General features: G+C 41.7%; 1 protein-coding gene and 1 long non-coding RNA gene across 3 annotated transcripts in view; one reads left to right on the top strand and one right to left on the bottom strand.

Moving 5' to 3' along the window:
• The window catches only part of CHGB (chromogranin B), a 58,301-nt gene that overhangs the window by 7,773 nt on the left and 26,353 nt on the right, over positions 1 to 24,175 (bottom strand). Inside the window, exons 2-4 of one of the 2 annotated variants that reach the window (XM_030196302.1) lie at positions 18,796 to 18,842; positions 13,331 to 13,424; positions 6,668 to 8,409 (exon numbers count right to left, since the gene is read on the bottom strand). In XM_030196302.1, the coding sequence (XP_030052162.1) occupies positions 6,668 to 8,409; positions 13,331 to 13,424; positions 18,796 to 18,842 (1,883 nt within the window). Of the gene's footprint in view, positions 1 to 6,667; positions 8,410 to 13,330; positions 13,425 to 18,795; positions 18,845 to 24,175 lie in introns of both variants that reach the window. The other variant, XM_030196303.1, reaches the window with a different exon arrangement.
• Positions 12,382 to 23,950, top strand: LOC115465661. Its single transcript, XR_003941443.1, has 3 exons — positions 12,382 to 12,392; positions 19,127 to 19,134; positions 23,799 to 23,950. It is a non-coding gene; the product is annotated as an uncharacterized LOC115465661 (long non-coding RNA).

Here is a 24,175-nt window from a genome sequence, read left to right as displayed (position 1 = left end):
AATAACTACTCCCTTAGCTCAGATGTGGGCAACCATAGTCCTGAAGGGCCATAACCTAGTTGAGTTTTCAAGATTTCCACAATGAATAGGCATGAGATTGATTTGCATGTACTCCTTCCATTGTGTACAAATTGATCTCATGCCTGTTCATTGTGGAAATCATGGAAACACAACTGAGTTGTGGCCCTCGAGGGGCATGGTTGCCCACTCCTCCACCTTAACCCGTAGACTGGTTACTCACTGTTTCAGTCCACTGTGCTGTAGGAAGATGCATTTGGCTAGCATGCCTTATAAAAGTTTAGTATGCATTGATTTAATGTACATTCACCAACTAACTGATGTGCATTAAGTCTATTAGAGTATGTCAAAAAGTTCTAACATGCTTTTAAAAGGCATATTAAAATATATTTGTAAAATGAACTGGAAAACCTGAAAATCACCCAGCAGAGACAATAGAAACTGGCTCTGGGTTATGGTAATTCCTGGCAAGAAGGGAGGGGGAAACGTACAGATTCACACCCCTGACAAATTTTCTACACTCAAAAACATACAATATTTAAGCTCCAGTACTATGCAAAAAATTTGTATTAGTTATGCATTATTGAAAATTCTCTTCTCTGCTGTCTTCGTATAATCACATTATAAATTCCTTACTGCTGTATTTTGTTCTTTCATGCTACATACCATTCTGTCACCCTGGTGCTGCAATCTCCTTTGCTTTGCATTTTGCAATATCCCACACTCTGCACACAGAATTAATTTCCTTTTCATATCCTGTCTGCTATATCTCAAATCTTCTTTTCATGAATATTCTTTTACCTGGAGATGACTTAAAATATCCAAATAATACACAGTTCATTTCTCTCTCTGCAATTCAAGTATTTCCCAACCGGCAGGGCTTACGGGATCATAATTACATTAAAAAAAAAAAGTTTTAGTTTTTGTATAGCTGTACTAAACATTGGTGTACATAAAAACTGATTTTTTTCCCTCAGAATTCTCTCTGGCTTCCTAGATGCTGCATTTTTATTTTGAAAGTGCACACTTCAAGAAAGAGGTAGTAGAGTTGTGTTTGCATAAGCTACAAGTATTTCTGGAAGGTGTCACTGTGCTTCATTCCAGATTATCTGTCCTGTTCCAAATCAAAATGAACTGTTGTGCACATAGAAATATAAAATGTTTTAGGCCTTGGTCCAGCTCAATGATCATGCTGCACACTGCCATGTGAATGTCACAGGTTCAATTTCTGGGATCAGCTTCTGTTTCCTAAGTGGCCCTTTTACTAACCTGAGGTAAAAAGGGCCCCGCAGGGGCTGTTTTTGCCACATCCTTTTTACTGCAGCGGCCAGGAAAAACACTTGGCCATGCAATAAGATTACAGTTACCACGTGACAGTGTGGGGAAGCACTTAATGCCATCCATTGAGGTGGTGGTAAGGGCTCCTGCGCTAACCCAGCAGTAACTGGGTAGCACATGGAGCTATCCAATTACTGCTGAATAACTGCTGTGCTAAAAAATAGGGACCTATTTTCCCTAGTGCAGGAAATGTTATGCGCTGGGCTGGAACTATCGTTGGTGCCCGCATGACTCACATTGGGCTTATTGCCACTTTGTAAAAGGGCCCCATAAGGTAGCTGTCAATGCTGTGGAAAAAGCATTAACAACCTCTAGGGGATGAGGGAGGGAAGAAGTCTCTGCCATGGGTTGTTTTATGCTAGGTTGCATGGATATTGGGCTCTAGGGATGGGTAGTGGTTAATGACATGTCCTGTTGTTGGCAAATGGAAATGGGCAGAGTTTTGTTTGCAAATGACAGCCCCTCCCCCTAGTATTCAAAGCCCCTTCTCGGCCAATGGCGTAGCTACCTGCGACCTGGGTCACCCCAAATTGGCTCCGAGGCCCCTGGTTTGGCAGGTGGGGAGAGGCGGTGGTGGGAGGGCAGCAGTGGGGAGGCACACATTGGACTCTGGTCCTTCCATCACTGTCTGGCTATGCCCCTGTTCTGGGCCCCCTCCCCATGGAACACCTCCCCATGCCCTACAGGCTCCCTAGCCTTCCTCAATCCCTGGTGAAAGTCTGTGGCTGCCATATAGCAGTAGATGGCATCCCTCCTGCCCTGACGATCACCTGCTAGACCACCAGGGATTGAGGTAGGCCTAGGGGACCTATGGGGAGGGGGGAATGGAAAGAGGTGTCTGCAGAGGGGCTTGGATTGAGGGGGGTAGGGGCTGTAGGAAGGGGGCTAGAAAAGTTTAGCTTTGTGTCATCTTCTGTAACAACACAAGGGGTGAACCCCCAAACAAAATCAAAGTTCTCCCAAATGATAGGAGACAACACCAACTGAAAAGTTTCTGGCTGCCCATCCCTATTGGGCTCCAGACAAACCTTGACCAAAGGCCATTATTAAGTAGCTGGACTGGGGGGAAGGGGTATTATAAATGTTTAAAAAGGTATATCCGACCAATCCAACTTAAATGACAGATCCCAGCAACACAACAAAACCAAATTATGTGACGTACATAACACAACTCTACTGTTGAACGACTCCCTAATGTGGCTATGCCACATGAACTTTATCCTACCATAACATAACTTTGTATTTGTTCATACTGGAGTCTGCAAACGCCTCTCCGGTACTATGCAAGCCACATTGAGCCTACAAATAGGTGGGAAAATGTGGGAGACAAATGTAACAAATAAATAAAATATGATTAAAAAAATGTGGCTAATTGTGAATGAAGGTTCTTACCCCCCTGTTTCTATAACAGTGCATCTAATGTTAAGTGTCATTTGTGTGTGTATATTTATAGAATATTGGCACTCATTCATGTGCAAATACACATATGTGCATAAGTGCTAGCTATGTACACAGCGCGGTATCCCTAACATACACACTCAACTGCCTTAGAGGTTCTGTTTCACTTATGTGAAACACGCAGTGTTTGTTCAGCACCCTACTTTTGTTTTTACAGCTGCAGACAGACCATACGACCCCTGAAGCAGGCGCTTTTCCACTAAACATGGTCTTTTTTTATACAAGACGCTTTATTGATAAACACTGGCAATCCACATGTGGCTGCTGGTGGATTGTGGACCACCCCTACTTTTGTGCCTGCTTTTTTTTTTTAATGTAGGTGTTTGTTCCTGGATTTTTTTTTTTCGTTTTCTTGGATATAGCCCAGTAAAGGCCAGTTTTGATTGAACTGAAGGTCCACAGGAGTAGGACAGAGTAGTCAGTAAAAAAAAAAAAAAGTCGAGGTGTAATTCAAAGTCTAGTATGTACTGGAGATACAACTGCAATAACAGCATAAACTGGCCAATCAGACTGTTTGAAATTTTCTTATGATGAAATTACTGATTCAGTGATTTTGGTGAATACATTCAGAAGATACTGACGGGGGGGTCATGAGCTGTCCAATTTCTGTATGAGGAGGGAAGTCCACAATCAGGGCAGTGCTCAGACACCCATCTGGCAACAGGCCCAGAAGCCCCAATTCAGAATTAGCCATTCACCTCAACCCCCACCCATAGTAGTTTGCTGAGTGAGAGGTAGAGGAGAGGCTAAATGGTGGCTGTTGTGGGGTGGAGGCCTGAGCTGGTTTGCAGTCTTGTTAGTGATATTTTTCCCACCCTCTCTGCATCTCCTGAACCATGAAGGATGCTCTGTTGTCTTTGAACCAGGAGAACGGGCTACTGAAGGAGTCAGCCTTAGAGTACAGTGAAGCAGGGTTAGTCCTGTTAGGGGCTTATAGCAAATGATATTTTACTGATTTGAGTCATATTGATCAGCAATGACAAGAAAATAGTTTCGCTATGGTTTAAAAATAATTAAGTTTGGAATGAACAGTGGCAGGAGGATAGGCATTTAGGGGCTAACTCTATAACTGGGCATCTTCATCGGCACCTCAAGGCCAGGCGGTAGGAGCCTTTTCTATAACAGAACCTAGGCACCTAGAATGTATTATAAAACAGAAATGTATGCCAGCTATCGGTATGGCCAGCATTTAGGTGCCTGCACTTAAGCCAACCATAGAACTAGTATGTGTGGGCATGAGATATGGCAGGGATGCAAGTAACTGTGGCCCTTGCTCCTCCCCCACATATGCTTCCCTTGCAAATACCCCCTATATATATATATATATATATATATATATATATATATATATATATATATATATATCCTGCACTATCTTACCATTCTAGGTGGAGAACAGATAAAACATACACAATATAAATTACAAACACAATCATAACAAAACAATAAATCTAAAAATCTACTGAACCTTCTACAAAGCGTCAAACTGAGCCAGTAAATTAGAGAATGCCTGGGTGAAAAAAAAGGCTTTCAATTGCTTTCTGAACTGTATTGTGGAGCCTATATGCCTTAGTTCCAAAGGTAAAGCGTTCCACAGTCTAGCGCCTTCAATATAAACAACAGAAGAACAAAATATATTCAATCTAATAAGCTTAAAGAGTATCTTGTCAGCTGAGCATAGGCTCTGTGTAGGCCTATAAAAAGTTAAGCGAGTATTTACAGAAAAGCACTTTGGAAAAATATTGGCATTTACAAATCTCTGTGTGCACGTACGGCATATATGCCATTATCCTGGACCTTTACACGCATAATACATGCGTAAATGTGAACTCCCATTCATAGAATTGCCCTTTTAGCGGGTAATTCAGTTCAAGTTGCCTAAAGTTAAGCGCTGGAATGCTATATTGGCAATTATATGTGTAATTGCTGTTATTGAATACCATTTATGTGCCAAGTGTGGCCACTTGTACCATGTCACTGGCCGGAGTAAATGTCTGTGCCTAAATGTTAGAATTGCGCACGTAACTATCAGTATTCTACAACAATGTGTAAGCATTGAGCACACCCTCCAACACACCTGTAATCCCTGGTTAAATTGGGATTACTGAAAGGGTAAGACCAGGTAGAGAGTCACTGGAGAGAGTGGGTGGATGGAAGCCCAGCCCATGAGAGTGTGTATGAAATAAAATACAGAAAGATAGTGCCCACGAGTTGGTGAGTGACAGATCTGGGAGGAGTTGGGATGAGATAAAAGAGAAGAAGTAGTTCGGAAAAAGGTCTTTGATTGCTGGTAAGCCCCTGCCAACTGACTCGAAGAAGGAGAAGGTGGATCCTGAAGTGCCACCTTAAGTTTGATGCTCAATAGAGCATCTCCATTTCCTTGGCGATCAAGGAAGGTAGAAATTTAATGGCAACGTGGAAATACATGTTTGGTAACAATTGGCAACCGTTCCTGTGGAAGCACTGAGTGAAACAGAGAAGCTCTGTTGAGTATCAGCCAATTCTAAAGATAAATGACCATGTTGGTTAACAAAATTAAGACAAATTTGTGAATTTAAAAAATAAAATTGAAAAGTATAGATAAATATTGAGGAGGTTTTTCTGACCAATAAAGAAGTGTCTTGGCTGTTAGACAAAAATCTACATAAAACTGAGTTTGCCAAGCATCTGAAGTCTTTTCCTCCCAATTTTAATGGATGACATCATAGATACGGGGCTAAGTTCATCATTAAATTAAAGCTTGCATCTTTTGAATTAACATGCGCTAATGTCATTAGCGCATGGCCATTTTTTAAAATTACCGTGGGAGCACTTCCTGACACCATTTCGTAGGTGGTAAGGGCTCACATGGTATCCACGCTAGCTAGTTAGCGTACGGAAATGTAGCTGTGCTAACTGGTTAGCAGAGTAATGCTCACTCTCTATCCATGACACACTCCCTCCAAAAAGTTTTTGAAAAATTAGTGTTCGGTTAACATGTGCAGATTTCAGAGTTACTGCAGGATGCCTGAGCATGTCCCATTCTACTCCATTTTTTCTGCGTTAGGCACACATTAGTGTTGAATGCAGCTTAGTAAAAACCCCATCCAGCAGTGCTTCTGTAGTACCTGATTATGTTGTGGGATTGTGACCTAAATTATTATCACTTTATACATCGCTACTTTTTATGTACCAATTCTGAAAAGTTTTCAGATTTTCTCCTTTTTAACTAATTTTGTTCTTCCTGTTTCCCCTTCCTCCCCACCGAGAATGTTTTCCAAGTGATTTAAATCCTACTTCCTGGTTGAGGCTTAAATGAGGTATTTTTCCAGAAACTGAACCCTTGAACATCATTTGCAAGAACAAATTGCCTTCTTCCTTGTAGTCCCAATAAAGTTTGGGGTCGATATTCAAAGCGATTTAATCATCCAGAAATGGCTCCTGGCCAGTTAAATTGATTGTTCAGGGCTAATTGCTAATTTTCAGAGGCACGTCACTGCTTGGTGCCACTGAAAATGTCTGGTTAGCACTTAATGCAAAATGGCCATTTGGGGGGGCATTCCGGGACAGTGTCAGCACTTAACCAGCCAAGGTAATTGCACAAATAGGACAGTCCCATCTTTATGTGGTTCACCATAGCTTGTTAAGTGCTGAATATCGCACTTAACCGGCTATGGTTTAGCTGGTTTCATAAACCTGGAAATTCAATGCAGAGCCCAGACACTGCCTGGCATTGAATTTCTGGTCATAACACCAGCAGCAGTCAGCAAAACACCGAGTATCACCTGCAGAATATAGACCCCATTGTTTTTAACCGTAATAATCTGTACTACCTTTACTAAAAGTTTAAGCAAATAACAAATTGTAAATTTACCTCTTCTTCTGCCAGTGGTCTCTGACTGATAATGCGTCTTTCATTCTGTATTGCATGCCGTTTTTTAATTCCTTCATCAGAGTTGTAAAAGTCTGGAAATTCAGACGATTTTTTCTTGTAATTTAGGAGCTGTGCCAGTTCATCCATTCTATCATATTGTCTTTTCATATCAAATTTGTGGATTCTGGAAGGATTCTGTTTCTCACCAAGGCCTGGATTCACATGTCCCATAAATTGCCTTTTGTCCCACCAGTCGTAGTCTGCGTATTCTGGAAAGAAGTTTTCCTTATGTGGGTTGTGCTTGTTTTCTACATCACTGCTCTTTTTCTCATAGTTCCTGGTTTTCCATCTTAGGTATTCATTATAAGGATTATATGGACCCACAGATCTTCCGTCACTCTCTTCAATATACTGTCTGCTAAAGCCTTCCTTATCTTTATGTCGTATTTCCTCTTTGCTTTCATCATCTTCAGTGTGCTGCTTCTTGTTTTCATTATCTCTATTTTCTATTTCTTCTTCAGAATTGTCATTATGATGACTTTTCTCCTCATTCTTGTAATATCTTTTTTCCCAATGCCTGTCAGGTTCTTCCTCCTCACTTTTTTGAACATTGTATTTATTTTTATTGTAATGCCTTTTCTCTCCTCTGTTCTCCTCAGCCTGGTGTTTTTCAGTGTTTTCCTCACTTTCTTCACTATGATGCTTCTTTTCTTCATTATGGTGCCTCATGTCTCCACCTTCCTTATTGTAGTGCCTCTTTCTTTCATAGTGCCTTTCTTCCTCACTTTCTTCACTGTGGTGTCCTTTGCCTTTTTCTTCACTGTGATGTCTTTTCTCTCTTTCTTCCTCACTTCCCCTTCCAAAGTGTTTATTTTCTTTCTCTTCTTCAGAACTGTGACTTCCATAGTAATTCATTTTCTTCCCATGATGAGTCTTCTGTTCCTCATAAAAATTATGCTTATCCTGGAAATGTTCCTCCTCTTCTTCTGACTCATCAGATTCTTCATCTCTGTTTCTTTTTTCTTCATGATGATTTCTCTTTTCCTCACCAGAATTGTGGGCACTTTGCTTTCTATGATAATGTCTTGGCTTGTAATTTCGTTTTTCTGGCTCCCCTGATTCTTTACTTTCTTCTGATTCTTCTGATTTCTGAATAAAGTGAGAGCCATGACGTTTAAATGCATGATGGTGTTCTTCATGACTCTCTTTCTCATGGCTGTTTATCCTTTCCTCAGAATGCCTGTGCTCAGTAAATTGTTTCTCATTTTCATCTTTATCAAAAAATTCCTTCATACCTTTGGCAACAGGATTGACTCTTTCCGCAGAAAGGTCATGCTCTGCTGCTTCAGGCTCTTCATCTCGATGCCTTTTTTTCTCCTCTCTTTCTTCACTTTGATAAGTTTTATTATACTTGTCTTCTTCTTCCTCTTCCTCCTCCTCCTCCTCTTCTTCTTCTTTCTCCTCACTCCTTTTCTCAGAATGCTGCTTTATTCCCCACTCCTGGTTTTGGGCTTCATGAGAATAACCTTCTTTTCCCATGATGTGGTGTTTAAGATCTATGTTTTCCTCTTCATGTTTCTCCTCAGTTCCTTCCCCATGCCGTTTAACTTCTTCTTGGTTCTGGTGCTGTTCTGTTTTCATGTACTGCGGTGGTTCAGTATCTTCTGTTTCTTTCTGATGCCTTTTCTCATACTGTACAATCTCACCACCATTCTTCTTTTCTTCTTGATCATGTTTTCCATCTAAAATAACATTTTACATTATTAGGCCCGTAATGATACAGTTTTATACTTCTTTGCCATCTTTTTGAAATGAAGACAAAATATTCTATTGACAAGCTGAGAGCATATGAAAGAGCTGTTAAGTTGATTGTTGTATACAGCCTTCCCTTGAAGAGTTTAGAAAGCAAGATGAAATGTTTACTGTTTGCCTAATCTTACTATTTTGATATATTGCTTCCTGCTTGGCATCATGGGGAAATATTGCAGCTGTCACTGATTCGTACACAACTGTTCTACTAGACTTACATCTACACATGTGGAAGGAAGAAGTAGGCCTCACAGATGCTTTCATTTTGTGAATGTTTAATCAAGTTGGCATAAAATTAATTTTGGAAACTGTTATTTTTGATACTTATTAAAGCAGACTCAAGTTGCTAGCTTCTTTCTCATACATCTCACCAGATTTCACAGCCTGAGATGCATAAGATTGGTGAAGATTATAGCTCCTTCTCCTTGGAAAAGAAGTATGTCTAGAATCTTGTGGTCAAAGATGGCCCTGTAGTTCCCAATTATTAAGCCCTATTTTTGTGCATTAGTTTTAAAATCTACCTGTCCTGCAAATGTTTTGATGGATATTCCAGTAACTATGATCACATTTACATTTTGTTTTATCCAAGTGTTATACTTTTTTTTAATTATTATTTGTACCCCATGCTTTCCCACTCATGGCAGGCTCAATGCAGCTTAGGTACTTATTTGTACCTGGGGCAATGGAGGGTTAAGAGACTTGCCCAGAGTTACAAGGAGCTGCCTGTGCCTGCAGTGGGAATCGAACCAGTTCCCCAGGACCAAAGTCCACCACTCTAACCACTAGGCCATTCCTCCACTCCACTTCTAGCATGAAACTAAATGTACATATGTCTTATAATAAGTAGAGCCCTTCAATGTTGCCCTTTATTCAATCATCTCATGTCTTTCTGTCTCGCAAAAGTGCAACCAGGTGACCCAATATTACAGTTCTTATTATTACTTCTGGAACATCTGCAGGCCTTCTTAACATGGCTGCCTGCGCTGCTAATCACGTGGGAGAGCAAAGGATGATTTTGATAAGAGGTCCATGTTATCAAATCTAGAAAAACAGCGGTATTACCCATGATTCTGCCCATTTAAACTTCCTGTCCCCTACAAAGGACCCATAAGGAGTATCCCAGATAGGCTGGGCAGTGGAACATAAGTAGGCAGCTTGGTACAAGAATAGCTGTAACCAGTGGTGTAGTTACAGGTGGGTTTGGATGGGCACAGGCCCATCCAACTTGGCCGCCAACATCAAAAGGGTGGAGAGGTACAAAATATTTTTGATACAGGGATTGGTATTCAAAAGGGTTTATTTAACCAGGCAGGTGCCCTTTTATAAAGTGGCAGTAAGCCCAATGCATGCTCAATGCATGCTAATCTGGAGCTATTGCCAGCCCAATGTGGGAGCCAGCGGTAGCTCCAGCCCCAGTGCGCGCCATCTCCTGCGCAGGTGCTAACCTGGCAGTTATCGGGCAGCACCGTGCAGTACCTGGTTACCACCAGGTTAGCACGGGAGCCCTTAATGCCACCTCAATGGGTGGCATTAAGTGCTCCCCCCCCACCCCAACATGGCCATTTAGTATGTCAAATCTTATCGAATGGCCATGTCTTTCTTAGCCTTTTTACCCACTGCAGTAAGAAGGGCCTCAGCATACGGCAAAAATGTCCCCCATCTCTAGCGCAGGGCCCTTTTTAGCACCACTTTGTAAAAGGGATCCATAGTGCTGTCTTCCCCTTGACATGTGTCCAGAGGAATTACTGAACCAAGGGGGTCTTTTACAAAGCCACGGTAGTATTTTTAGCTCACAGTAGAAATCAGCTATTACTGATATCCAAACTGTCTTCTCCCTATGCTTATCGCTTAATTTTTGTAGATCATCTAATATTCTCTGTAGTACACAAATTGCATCTATACGCTGAAATGACGTGCTGTTAATCTATCTAGTTAATCGACCAGCTCATCAATGTTCTTTAGGTAATACCAATCGCCTCTTTTACTCTGTAATGACGATCCACTATGTTAGTCACATAATCTATTATGTAAACCATGCTATCTATGTAATTTTTATTTATTTTATTTATTTATTGCATTTGTATCCCACATTATCCCACCTCTTTGCAGGCTCAATGTGGCTTACAATATATAGTGGAAAGTGGAAATGAGAGGAGAGTTAATATTAGTGTAACAGAAGTATATTGGGTAATGGAAAGTATGATGAAGATATGATATGGGGCACTGTTAACAATGCTTACTAGATATATGTAATAACAACTGTACCTTTTTACTCCGGAGTGGCAAACACCACAAAGGAACATTGTAAGCCACATTGAGCCTGCAAATAGGTGGGAAAATGTGGGATACAAATGCAGCAAATAAATAAACGCCGAGACGCCCATTGTGGGCACTCTGGCGTTTACCATCAGCTGATTTCTACCGTGAGCTGAAAATGCTACCATGGCTTAGTAAAAGACCCCTTAAGTGATTTTCTGTCCCTTTCCTAATTTACATGGCACTATAGAGCCAAGATTGTATTATAGAACACTAGCGTAATTAGGCGCCACCTAGATTTAAGCGCACACACTTACACCATGTCAACAGCAAGCATAAATGGGTGCACCTAAATGTGGTACTTTTAGCACATATTACAGTATTCTGTAAGTTTCATGCATAAACGCAATACCACCCTACCACTTATTCCGAGTATGCGCTCCTTATACCTGACTGCTCAATCTACTATATCAATTAAGACCTTTACTGTAATACCACTGTATCTCTCACTCCGGAAATGGCGATTGTCATGACGGAACAATGTAAGCCACATTGAGCCTGCAAATAGGTGGGAAAATGTGGGATACAAATGCAATAAATAATAAATAATAATAATAATAATTCTGCCCATGTGCCCCTCCCCCTGTAAATGCCCCCTTACATTTTCACACTAAGCAAATTACGTGCTTCGTTTTTGAATAGTACTGAGCGTTCAGCACTTACCCACATAAATGCTAGCATTCTATAAATTTATTGCATATAGTGATTGCATAAATTTAGGCGCCATGTTATAGAATGAGAGAGATTCTGTGCAGTAGTCAATTTAACTTCCTGGGTGCCTTTAGGAAGCCCGGCAGCAAACTGTCCCCTCCAAGTTGTGTGTCCTGGTGGGAAGGTCCTTAGAAATCATTGTCATTGCTTCTACCAGTTCAGAGGAAAGTCTCTTACAATGATTTTTGATCAATTTTCATTGCAAACATAAAAACCCAAAACCCTGGAGTGAGCTTTCACTAGCAAGGAAGCTGGCCCAAGGTAGTTGCATAGCCTGCCTATTGGAAAATCTGCCCCAACTGTGTGAAAAAATACTACTCAGGAACTGTAAATGCTTTTTCTGTAACCTTTTTAGACTGGACACTACTCGGAATCAGGGGAATAGCCAGCAGTCCATTTTTGGGAAGGCCCTGGGGTAGACTTGGGGGGGGGGGGGGAGAATTTCTTCTCCCTTTCCCTCCCTCCTCCCATTTAGAACCATAACTTTGCTGGTGGGGATGCTGAAGTCCACCAGCCGAAGAAATCCACTACCAGAGCCACCCCCTTCCTCTTTGTGCTGCCTCAGGAATGAGGAAGTCAGTGGCATGTTTTTAGCCACCAATGCCAGCACTCCCTGAGCAAATTGCCAACTTCCTTGCTCCTGAAGCAGCACGAGTGGGGGGGGGGGGGGGGGGTGGCTTGGGCAGCGCTTCAGCTGACAGGGCTCCAGTCATTGAATGGGTGATTTGGAGGGGGCCTGAGCCACTGCTCAGAATCACATTACAGTATTCTAATTCTTACCATCCCTTTTGCATATGAAGTCTCATTCCTCTAATGTTATCAGCACCATGACATGGGCAAAGGACTCCAGAGAGGAATCCCTACCCTTATGGGTAAAACATGTCCAACTGTTACTTTTTAAAATGCTGAATGAAAGCTATGATTTTATGGCAGTTTTGATGCACATTTGTTTTAAATTTTTCATCATAGGAATTCATACTCAATTTTAAGTTCTCTCTAAATGAGTCAGTTCTCCAAAAGCAAACTGGGCCACCAAGAGACAAAGCTAGGACTGGGGCAAAAAAATATTAAGGGCTCTGCTTCATCCCCACCTCTTCCTCTTTCCCTTCCCTCCAGCCATCCCTCCCTCCTCCTCCTTCCCCTCCCCTCCACCCCCAATGGTCCACCATCTCTCTCCCTTCCCTCCAGCTCCAGCATACCCCCCTCCAGTGGCTTCAGCACCTCTCTCCTTTCCCTTCCCTCCAATGCCACTCCGCTGCAGGTGCACTTTGTCTTCTGATGCAACTTCCTTGAATACAGGATGTTTCAATGCAAGGCAGGACCTCCGGCAGAGGGAAAGCCCAAAACAGGTCTGTGGGAATTGTCGGCAGCTCCATAAGATAGAGACCACGGTGGGGGGAGGGGAGGAAGACACAGAGATGCAGGACCACGGGAGCTGTAATTGCAAGGGGGGGGGGGGGTTCACCTTGGGAGTAAGACTTTTTACCATTCCCGTAGGGCAGTAAACAGTTTTGCTCCTGCCCTTGGAGGCCGGGCATAGGAAAATCTTGTCCCCCCTCTTGGTGGCCCTGAAAACAAATACACAAAATTGCTTGCTTCTTACAAAAATTCCCTCTCCAGAAACAAATCACAAAAGTATTGTGGTCTTTGCAGATCAGTTTTCTGTATTATTCTGTGAAAATACATGCATGATTGGTTTTGAGAGCTGTGCAATTTATTATTCTGTACACATTCACAATGTTAACCTTCTTTATTAGGGACAATGTAGAGGGATTCAGTTAATTTTTCAGTTATGAAAGTCCAAAACTAGCCTGTATCCAAACTCACTTTTCTTAAGAATCTGTTTGCACTCAGGATTTATGGGAGGAGCATTTGGTTTTGATAAAGCATTAGACAGCACTTCTATGATGCACCGTGTTACCTGCAAAAGAAAAAAAATAGTGGAACAAAATGCATTTTAATCTGTCAAGCTTGAAAAAATAGTCAACACTTACGAAGTGAGTAGTAGTTCTTAATTGTGCACCCTATTCACAAAGGGGTCCTTTTACAAAGCTGCAGTAAAAGTTGGCCTTTTACTGCAGCTTTTTTCTATTTTCTATTTTTAAAAAATATATTTGTTTATTAATTTTTTTTGCAAATCACTCACAACAATAAGGACAATAAAGTAATACATAGTTAAGCAACTTGACAATGCCTGCCACCACTGCCTCCCTCCCTTCAAGCAGTAAAGAGGTGCACTGAGCAGTCGCACAGCTGTCAGCTCTGCCGGTCCCCTGCCCTCTTGATGCCAACTTCCTGTTCCGGACAGGGGACCGGCAGAGCCAACAGCTGTGTGACTGACTGTTCAATGCACCCCCTTACTGCCTGCACCCAGAGCGGACTGCACCCATCGCCTTGCCCTTGGTTTGCCACTGTAAAGAGATGTTTATTTTTAGGCAGCAAGAAGGTGCCTATCTGGAGCTTATTCTATAAAAGAGAAGTAGGTGCCTAAAATACACAGATGTAAATGAGGTCCAATCACTTACAGCAGCTGTATAGCTGGTGAAAATGCTCACTTCTAGATTGTTAAATGCACAGAAATTCTGTGCCCCCCCCCCGCCCACACTCTATCCAGATTCCACCCATGTGTGCCCCCATCTTCAAACTCCACATCGTTGCATTTAGGCCCCATTTCATAGAATAGTACATAACCAGAATATTGATGTTTGTGCCAGGGGCATAGCCAGACTTTGGCGGGAGGGGGGTCCAGAGCCTGAGGTAAGGGGGCACATTTTAGCCCCCCCGGCACCACCACCACCTTTGACCCCCCCCCCCGGCACCAACCCTTTCGACCCCCTCTTCCCTCTGCTGCCAACCCTCCCCTGCCACTGTTGGGTACCTTTGTTGGTGGGGGTCCCCAACGTTGTACATGCAGGACATCAGACTCACAGAAACAGAAGCCTGCCTTTGCAGATCAGCAACGTGGCCATGTCGGAGAAGAGGACTTCGGCTGGCTGGGGTTGGAGACCTCCGCCAGCAAAGGTACATAATGGTGGTGGGGGAGGGTTGGCAGCAGGAGTGGGGTTCAAAGGGGTTGGCGGCAGTGATCTGGAATACAATGCAGCATTTTTTAAAATGTACTTAAACAGTTATATTTGTCTCTTCACAATGGTATAAATATATACAGTGGGGGAAATAAGTATTTGATCCCTTGCTGATTTTGTAAGTTTGCCCACTGACAAAGACATGAGCAGCCCATAATTGAAGGGTAGGTTATTGGTAACAGTGAGAGATAGCACATCACAAATTAAATCTGGAAAATCACATTGTGGAAAGTATATGAATTTATTTGCATTCTGCAGAGGGAAATAAGTATTTAATCCCTCTGGCAAACAAGACCTAATACTTGGTGGCAAAACCCTTGTTGGCAAGCACAGCGGTCAGACGTCTTCTGTAGTTGATGATGAGGTTTGCACACATGTCAGGAGGAATTTTGGTCCACTCCTCTTTGCAGATCATCTCTAAATCATTAAGAGTTCTGGGCTGTCGCTTGGCAACTCGCAGCTTCAGCTCCCTCCATAAGTTTTCAATGGGATTAAGGTCTGGTGACTGGCTAGGCCACTCCATGACCCTAATGTGCTTCTTCCTGAGCCACTCCTTTGTTGCCTTGGCTGTATGTTTTGGGTCATTGTCGTGCTGGAAGACCCAGCCACGACCCATTTTTAAGGCCCTGGCGGAGGGAAGGAGGTTGTCACTCAGAATTGTACGGTACATGGCCCCATCCATTCTCCCATTGATGCGGTGAAGTAGTCCTGTGCCCTTAGCAGAGAAACACCCCCAAAACATAACATTTCCACCTCCATGCTTGACAGTGGGGACGGTGTTCTTTGGGTCATAGGCAGCATTTCTCTTCCTCCAAACACGGCGAGTTGAGTTCATGCCAAAGAGCTCAATTTTTGTCTCATCTGACCATAGCACCTTCTCCCAATCACTCTCGGCATCATCCAGGTGTTCACTGGCAAACTTCAGACGGGCCGTCACATGTGCCTTCCGGAGCAGGGGGACCTTGCGGGCACTGCAGGATTGCAATCTGTTATGTCGTAATGTGTTACCAATGGTTTTCGTGGTGACAGTGGTCCCAGCTGCCTTGAGATCATTGACAAGTTCCCCCCTTGTAGTTGTAGGCTGATTTCTAACCTTCCTCATGATCAAGGATACCCCACGAGGTGAGATTTTGCGTGGAGCCCCAGATCTTTGTCGATTGACAGTCATTTTGTACTTCTTCCATTTTCTTACTATGGCACCAACAGTTGTCTCCTTCTCGCCCAGCGTCTTACTGATGGTTTTGTAGCCCATTCCAGCCTTGTGCAGGTGTATGATCTTGTCCCTGACATCCTTAGACAGCTCCTTGCTCTTGGCCATTTTGTAGAGGTTAGAGTCTGACTGATTCACTGAGTCTGTGGACAGGTGTCTTTCATACAGGTGACCATTGCCGACAGCTGTCTGTCATGCAGGTAACGAGTTGATTTGGAGCATCTACCTGGTCTGTAGGGGCCAGATCTCTTACTGGTTGGTGGGGGATCAAATACTTATTTCCCTCTGCAGAATGCAAATAAATTCATATACTTTCCACAATGTGATTTTCCGGATTTAATTTGTGATGTGCTATCTCTCACTGTTACCAATAACCTACCCTTCAATTATGGGCTGCTCATGTCTTTGTCAGTGGGCAAACTTACAAAATCAGCAAGGGATCAAATACTTATTTCCCCCACTGTATCATTCTTATCTTTTATTCATTCCTTGGTGTGGGCTCTAAAGTGGCTGACTGGGTTAAGAACTCGTTGAGTGGAAGGTGACAGAGGTAAATGGAGCTTACTCTAAGGAAAGGGATGTTACCAATGGTGTACCACAGGATTGGGATTTTGACCTGGTTCTTTTTAACATTTTTTAAGCAATATTGCTTAAGGGCTGTCTGGTAAGGTTTGCCTCCTTGCAGATGATACCAAATCTACAATAGGGTAGACATTCCCAAAGATGTGGATAAAACGAGGAGAATCTTAATGAAGAATAGTCCAGATTTTGGCAGCTAATATTTAATGCTAAAAAACACAGGGTCATACATTTGGGCTGCAAAACCCCAAGGGAGCACTACAGTTTAGGGGTGAAATACTTTTAAGCACGAAAGAGGAGCAGGATTTGGGGGGTGATCATATGTGATGATCGTAAGATGGCCAAACTGGTAGAAAAGGTGATGGCAAAAGCCAGAAGGATGCTTGGGTGCATAGGGAGAGGAATGACCAGCAGGAAAAGGGAAGTGACACTTCTGTATAAGTCTCTGGTTAGACCTCATTTAGAGTAATATGTACTTCTCCTATATCAGCGCTCATTTGTGGAATGGTCTACCTAAATTGGTGAAACTTACTCCTGATCACCCGACCTTCAAAAAATGCCTCAAGACCTTTTTATTTGGAAAAGCTTACGCTCAAATCCCGCCTAGCATCTCTTACTTCTGAACTGTCACTGTCAAGGCGTCATATTGATCACCACTCCTCTTTCTCTTTTTACCTTCCTTGCTATTACCCTTTCTCTCTTACATTTCTAAGTAATTGATTGTTTGTTTGCTGAATTGATGTATGTTTTTACAGACTGTTGTAAGCCACATTGAGCCTGCCCGTGGGTGAGAAATTGTGGGATATAAATGCTATAAATAAATACATTTCTGGAGATCACACCTTCAAAAAATTATGAACAGAATGGAGTCAGGCCAGGGTGAAGCTACTAAAATAGCCAATGGTCTTCGTCATAAAGCATATGGGGGACAGACTTAAAGATCTCAATATGTATACTTTGGAAAAAAGACGGGAGAGGGGAGATATGATAAAGACATTTAAATACCTCTCTGGCATAATTCACAGGAGATATAAGGAAGCTCGGGAATGAAAGGACATAGGATGAAGTTGAAAAGGGACAGACTCAGGAATAATCTAAGGAAATTCTTCTTAATGGAAAGAGTGTTTTCAATGGCTAGAGATAGGTAGGTTCCCTGGACTCCTGCAGAGCTTGCCTGTCCCTCACTATTGAAAATGTGATAGTGAAACAGCACCAACCACTGGCAAGACTGTAGATGGAGGACTCCCGCTCAGCTTAGAGGGAGCAGTGGTGGGGGGGGGGGGGGGACTTATATCATCCCTTCTTCAACCACAATAACTGCCTTATATATGTTATCTCACACAACATCTAATCTTCCCCCAACTTCTGAACCAGAAACTGAACTACAGGAGTGGAGACGTCCAGCTCAGACCATACAATGCCCTCACCAGAGGAAGGAGTCACTACACTCCTCTCTACTCTGGATCCAATTATGACAAACACATCTATAGGTTCATGGACCAAAGAAGATTTTACTTTAGGGTATATCTTCAATTTTCTTTTCCTTTTAACCATCTTGATACAAATAGTGCATACAACAATTTGAATCCCCTCAGTCTCCTGAAGGAATTCCCAAAGGGGAATGCTCCTTTGGTAGCACCTCTTCTGATGGGCACTTCCATCTGTGTGTCAGAAGAGCCCCTTCTTTTTCAGAGCTCCCTTGGGAGTCCTTTTACTATGCCGCGTGAGCATCTATGTGTGCCAAAATGGAATTACTGCCCAACTACTGCGTGGCTTTTGCGGTAATTTCATTTTTGGCGCGTGTCCGATACACATGTCTGAAACATATTTTTTATTTTCAGTAATGTAACAGACGCGCGCCAAGTGGCATTTGGTGCACGTAGGTCATTACCACCCGGTTACCACGTGAGTCTTTACCGCTAGGTCCATGGCTGGCGATAAGGTCTCAGACCCAAAATGGATGCACGGCAATTTTCATTTTGCAGCATTTCCATTTTTGGCAAAGATTTTTAAAAGGCCTTTTTTACAGGTGTGCTAAAAAATGGATCGGCACGTGCCCAAAACCCGCGCCTACACTACCACAAGCCATTTTTCAGCGTGCCTTTGTAAAAGGACCCCTGGATCTTGTTTGGCTGACACCATTCAAGTGGCAAGGCCAGAGTGCTGGATGAAGAGCAATTCAGGAAGGTACAGAATCACCCAAGGACGCTGTGCTTGCTGGAATTAAGCCTCATAATTTCTAGGACCACCAGGAAATTTATACGTCAATTATACGTCTCTCACTCCTCTAGCTCTACATTGTTTGAATCACTTCAGTTATTTTTCAGATACCAAAATCAAGAGACAACTTGTTGTTGTTGTGGGGTTTTTTTTAATGTTAGATATCCTCTCATGAAATGTTAAGAGCTTTGAAAACGTACCAGTTCTTCAGGATGGTCTCCATTTTCAATTGGCTTTGAGTTGACAGCTTGTGGGAGGGAAAAAAAGATGCTTATAAGATAAGGAACAAAAATAATTCCACTAACAAAAGATAAGAAAATTAATTCTACAAAAATAATATCTTATATACTATTTATGAACGCAATTTTTAAGGAGTAAAAACTCTCTATAAAACATTGACAGAAATGAAAAGTTCTATTTCATCTGTGTCGATACACTGACCTTTCTACAGTCCTCCTTAACATTCTTGAAAGATTGTCTCCTCCAGGAAAATGCCTTTGTCAAGCACCCTTTTGTTAATATTCTTACAAGTTCATTAAGTAAAGTGCACAATACATGTGGGTTAATGTGCTTCTTTCATTCACCTTATTGTGGTGCATTTAGGCCCCTATTTACTAACCTACATTTGCTGTTTGACGTGGGAATTATCTGCAATTTCATACCCATCCATACTTGCTAACTTTACTTATAAACCACTGGCATCACTACTATTTGGTTTCAATGAGGCCTCAGATTAGTTAACATCTAAAATGGTTCAATTGGAAGATTATAGGTTGTCATTTTTTTATTTGATTGGACCCATCTTGTGGAATGATCTTCCTGTGTCGTTAAGACTAATTGATAAGTTTGATCAGTTTAAAAAGGCTTTAAAGACTCACTTGTATCAGTGTGCTTTTAATGTGATGAACTGATGAGTTAAATTGAATGGAGAAATGATAAGTAATTGACTGTTAGTTATGTTTTATTGTATACCGAAGTTATGTGTGTTTGAATATTGTGAATGCTCTTTGTAAACCGCTAAGAATTGTAGATTATGCGGTCTATAAATTTTATAAATAAATAAACATAAAGCACACTATTACCAAAGATATAGCCAAAAGCCCATACACAGCATAGTACTTAAAAGAATGCCAAGAGTGATAGTGAATAAATTATTTCCACAAGCTCAGTCCATGTTGTGGCTGACTGTCTTGAGCTCATTCATTTTACACCAGTCTTAATACTACGGAATTGTTACATCACATCATTACATCTTAAAAACATATTTCTGATATGGAGGATCCAAAATATTGGTCCTAAAAAGCTCAAGGATTCATAAGTCCAGGGCTTTTTTTGAGGGGGTACTTGTATGTACTGAGTCCCGGCACCTTTTCCATTGTCTGCTAAAATTGACCCATAGTCCTCAAGTTTTAATGAAAGAGCTCAGGCTCTACACACCAATTCTGCCTTGTCATAGATTTTGTGACTGGTTGCAGGGGGCCTGGGTATTGGGGAGTGGATCCCTCAGTGATCACCCCACCCCTAAAGAGTGGCCTGGCATTTGAGTACCGGCATCTTTTTTGCTAGAAAAAAAATACACTGCATAAGTCTCTTGGTTTTCTGAAATTTACTGTTGTAGGTATGGATGAAAATCTTCTCTGACATAGCAAACCCTCCACAATTCCCACTGGTATCTCCTAAGTGGATGAGGGACTTTTGTCCACTCCCAATGTAGACAACCGTCTACCCACCTTTTATCCCTCTATACCTGTTCATAAGCTCCTCCCCTTGCTATTATTTTCTTGAGTGGAGGAGTAGCCTAGTGGTTAGTGCAGTGGACTTTGATCCTGGGGAACTGAGTTCGATTCCCACTGCAGCTCCTTGTGGCTCTGGGTAAGTCACTTAATCCTCCATTGCCCCTGGTACCTGAATATATGTAAACCGCTTTGAATGTAGTTGCAAAAACCTCAGAAAGGTGGTATGTCAAGTCCCATTTCCCTTTCACTTGATGAAGAACCTGGCTTCACCATCATTCCCAAATTGCAAGACACCAACTTCACTAAGTTTAACAAGTGCCTGCAATGTTGGGAGAGTTTAGACCAGATAATGTGGGGAGATGGACGGAAGGAGGGAGAGAGAGAGTTTACACACATTGCTGTATAGAGTAAGTGCTGATGGCTACTTATCTGAAAACACTATCGCATCTATATCTAATTTTGCAATACAATGAAAAAAATAATCCGATTCGAGTAACAAAGGCACTGAGTTGGTTAACTCTTTTAATCTAGAGTAAGCACATGTTGGTGCTTACCATAGCTTACTAGAAGGATCCCTTAGTAACTAACTGAAATCCCTAGGCTAGCACTTTTTTCTAGAGTTCAAATGTTTCATCAAACTCATGGATGGTTTTAGTGTTCAATGTTCCACTGAAGTTGTCTTATCTAATCAAATTTTGGTTTGAGCATGCCTTTCTATGGTTAAAATTCGTGCTCATTCAATTCTTAATTATAAAATATAAATACATAGCAGCATATATCAAAATAACATATCATCATTATAAAACCATATGCACAAACTAATACACTGCAAGAAACACTGTATAATTAAAATGCAATAATGCATTAAATTAAGACCATAACAATACATTAGCAATTAACAATACATTTATTATCAATCTATCACTGAAACCCTAATGATCCCACACGTATAAGGAGGACAGGTCACAGGTCATTTACTTAAATAATTTATAAAATAAAACAATTTTGAAAAACCTGCTATTTTAGCAAATTCTCATATAGCCTGACCCCACCCCATTTCTGAATAACTCCCAATATGTACCAAGTCCTCAGTTCCCCAGGTTTGCCCTGTCAAGAGTAGTATGCCTGCAGTGTGGGGGACCACCTAAATAGCTGCTCTAAAGGACATCAGCAGGGAGGAGGCAGAGCCAAAGTTGGGATGGAAAACATCTCAGCAGGGAAGGTTGGAGACCAGAAGCTGCAAACATTCCAAATTCCCAATACTCACTGAAGAAAAAAGACCTCCTATGAAAGATAGTGAAAGTATTTCCCATAGTCCATTTTATTGGTTCATTGCTAGAATAAAGATCCTTTAATATATTAGAATAATAATATTTCTCCACAATCCTTCATTTTTAAAGGAAAATTAGCTGATCGTAGGCAACCTCTTGGCAAATGGAAACCCTTGCATTCCCTTTATTGCTTCAGTAGCATTGCTATTCATTTTAGGCCCTGTTTAATAAGCTGTGCTAAAGCTGTGCTAGCATTTTTAGTGCGCGTTAATGATTATTTTTATTTATTTATTTATTTATGGCATTTATACCCCGCTCTTTCCTGCTTGGTAGCAGGCTCAGTGCGGCTTACAGGATATGGTACAGAGTATCATAGAGCTAGCACAGAGTAAGGTACAGGTACACAGAGTATGGTACGAAGTGTAACAGAGATGATCTAGTTGTAAGGAGTAGTACAATTGGGAGAGAAGTGGGGGAGAGGATTGGAGTATGGGTAGTGTGGTTAAGTTCGAGGATTAAGTTGGGTTATTTGGGTAAGCTTGTCTGAAGAGGTAAGTTTTCAGCAGCTTTTGGAAGGGTAGGTGCTCATTGGTTGTTCGGATGTGTCGAGGTATTGCGTTCCAGAGTTGGCTGCCTATAACGGAGAAGTTGGATGCATAGTAGGTTTTGTATTTGAGGTTTTTGCAATTGGGAAGATGGAGATTAAGGTAAGTACGAGAAGATTTGGACCCGTTCCTGGCTGAAAGATTGATCAAGTTGTTCATGTAGCTTGGAGATTCGCCATGAAGGATCTTGTGGATCATTGTGTGGGCTTTGAAGTTTATGCATTCCTTGATAGGGAGTCAGTGAAGTTTTGCATGAAGTGGTGTTGCACTTTCAAATCGTGGTTTGCCAAAGATGAGTCTGGCTGCTGTGTTTTGGGCGGTTTGGAGTTTTTTCATGATTTGGGCTTTGCAGCCGATGAAGATACTGTTGCAGTAGTCGGCATGGGTGAGTACAGTGGATTGTACTAGATTGCGGAAAGTTTTCTGTGGGAGGAATGGTTTTACTCTTTTCAGTACCCACATCATGTTGAATGATTAGCACATGCTAAACACTGTCACCCATAGGAACATATGGGCAACTCTAACATTTAGCGTGCACTGAAAACGTTAGTGCATCTTAGTAAACAGAGCCCTTTATTACGCATGTGAACAGTCAAAATCAGATGATTACAGTTAATACAGAATATTGCAGTTAAGCTGAAGACAGTGGCTTGCTGGATTATGGGCTTTTTTTTCCCATACCTTGCCTATCATCGGTGTTCTTTGATAGATAGATTAACCCTGTTACTTCCTTCAGATATCTGGGAGTTATTCTTGACTCTGCTGAATCTTGTACACTGCAAATATCTCGTTATGAAGACTGATTTTTTATTTCTCAGATGTCTTAAGTCTGTTCATAGTTTGGTCGACCCAGCTTCACTCTGTTCCTTGTTGTATGCATACATTAATTCTCGTTATGACGCAATTCAATTTAAGGAGGTGTTATCAGGGCCAACTTAAAGTGTCTTCAAACCCTTCTAAACACTGTGGCTTGTATAATTTGTCATGCAGGCCACTTTGATCATGTCTTCATATCTCCCTGTTATTACAACGCCTCACTGGTTGCCTACAGAGTTCCATATAAGATTCTTATAATTACACATAGGGTTCTGCATACTGCCACTCCCTCTTACCTGTCCTCTTTGATTATACCTTACACCCCTTCCCATACTCTCCGATCTGAAGCATTCTCAACAGTTCACTTATGGATAATAGGCTTATTATACCTCACCCTTCTAAGGCACAATGGGATTCTACCCAACGTCATCTTTGTTTCCTTTGTTGCACCTGCCCTCTGGAACTCGCTTCCTCAGTATCTAAGGTTTGTTTATTTATTTATTTATTAGGATTTATTTACCGCCTTTTTGAAGGAATTCATTCAAGGTGGTGTACAGTAAGAATAAATCAAACTTGACAATAGGCAATTACAGCAGTACAAATATTCAAATAACAATGCAAAGTATGGCATAACACACTACTCACAATGTCAACACAATACGTAATAGAACATTTTAATTGACAGTGAAGGGTATAGGCAAAGATGGAACATATAGATAGGTAAGAGAGTAAGAGGAGTTAGAAAATAAAGTGTCTAAAGAAAGGTGCACATGAGGTCAGAAAGATGGTTAAATATTATATCAGCTAGGGTAGGAATGGATAAACATGACCTGCTGCAGTACGTGCAGCCCGGGTTACTCCTTGTGTGTGTGAGTGAGACTAACAAGTTAGTTACTTCTTCCATTAAAGGCCTGGTTGAAGAGCCAAGCTTTCACCTGCTTCCTGAAGTAGAGGTAGTCTTGTGTTAAGCGGAGCCTTTCAGGTAGTGCATTCCAGAGTGTTAGGTGATTCCTATGCATCTTTTCGTGCCTCCATGAAAACCCATTTTTTTTCAACAAAACTTTTGGACTATGATGTCCCTACTGGTTGGATTTCTGCAACGGGAGTGGGGGAGGGAGAAGCAAGTATGCTACCAAGACTATCAGGTTTCAT

Source organism: Microcaecilia unicolor, chromosome 3 (assembly GCF_901765095.1).
Source record: "Microcaecilia unicolor chromosome 3, aMicUni1.1, whole genome shotgun sequence".
Lineage (NCBI taxonomy): Eukaryota > Metazoa > Chordata > Amphibia > Gymnophiona > Siphonopidae > Microcaecilia > Microcaecilia unicolor.
This window is presented reverse-complemented; position numbering and strand designations above follow the sequence as displayed.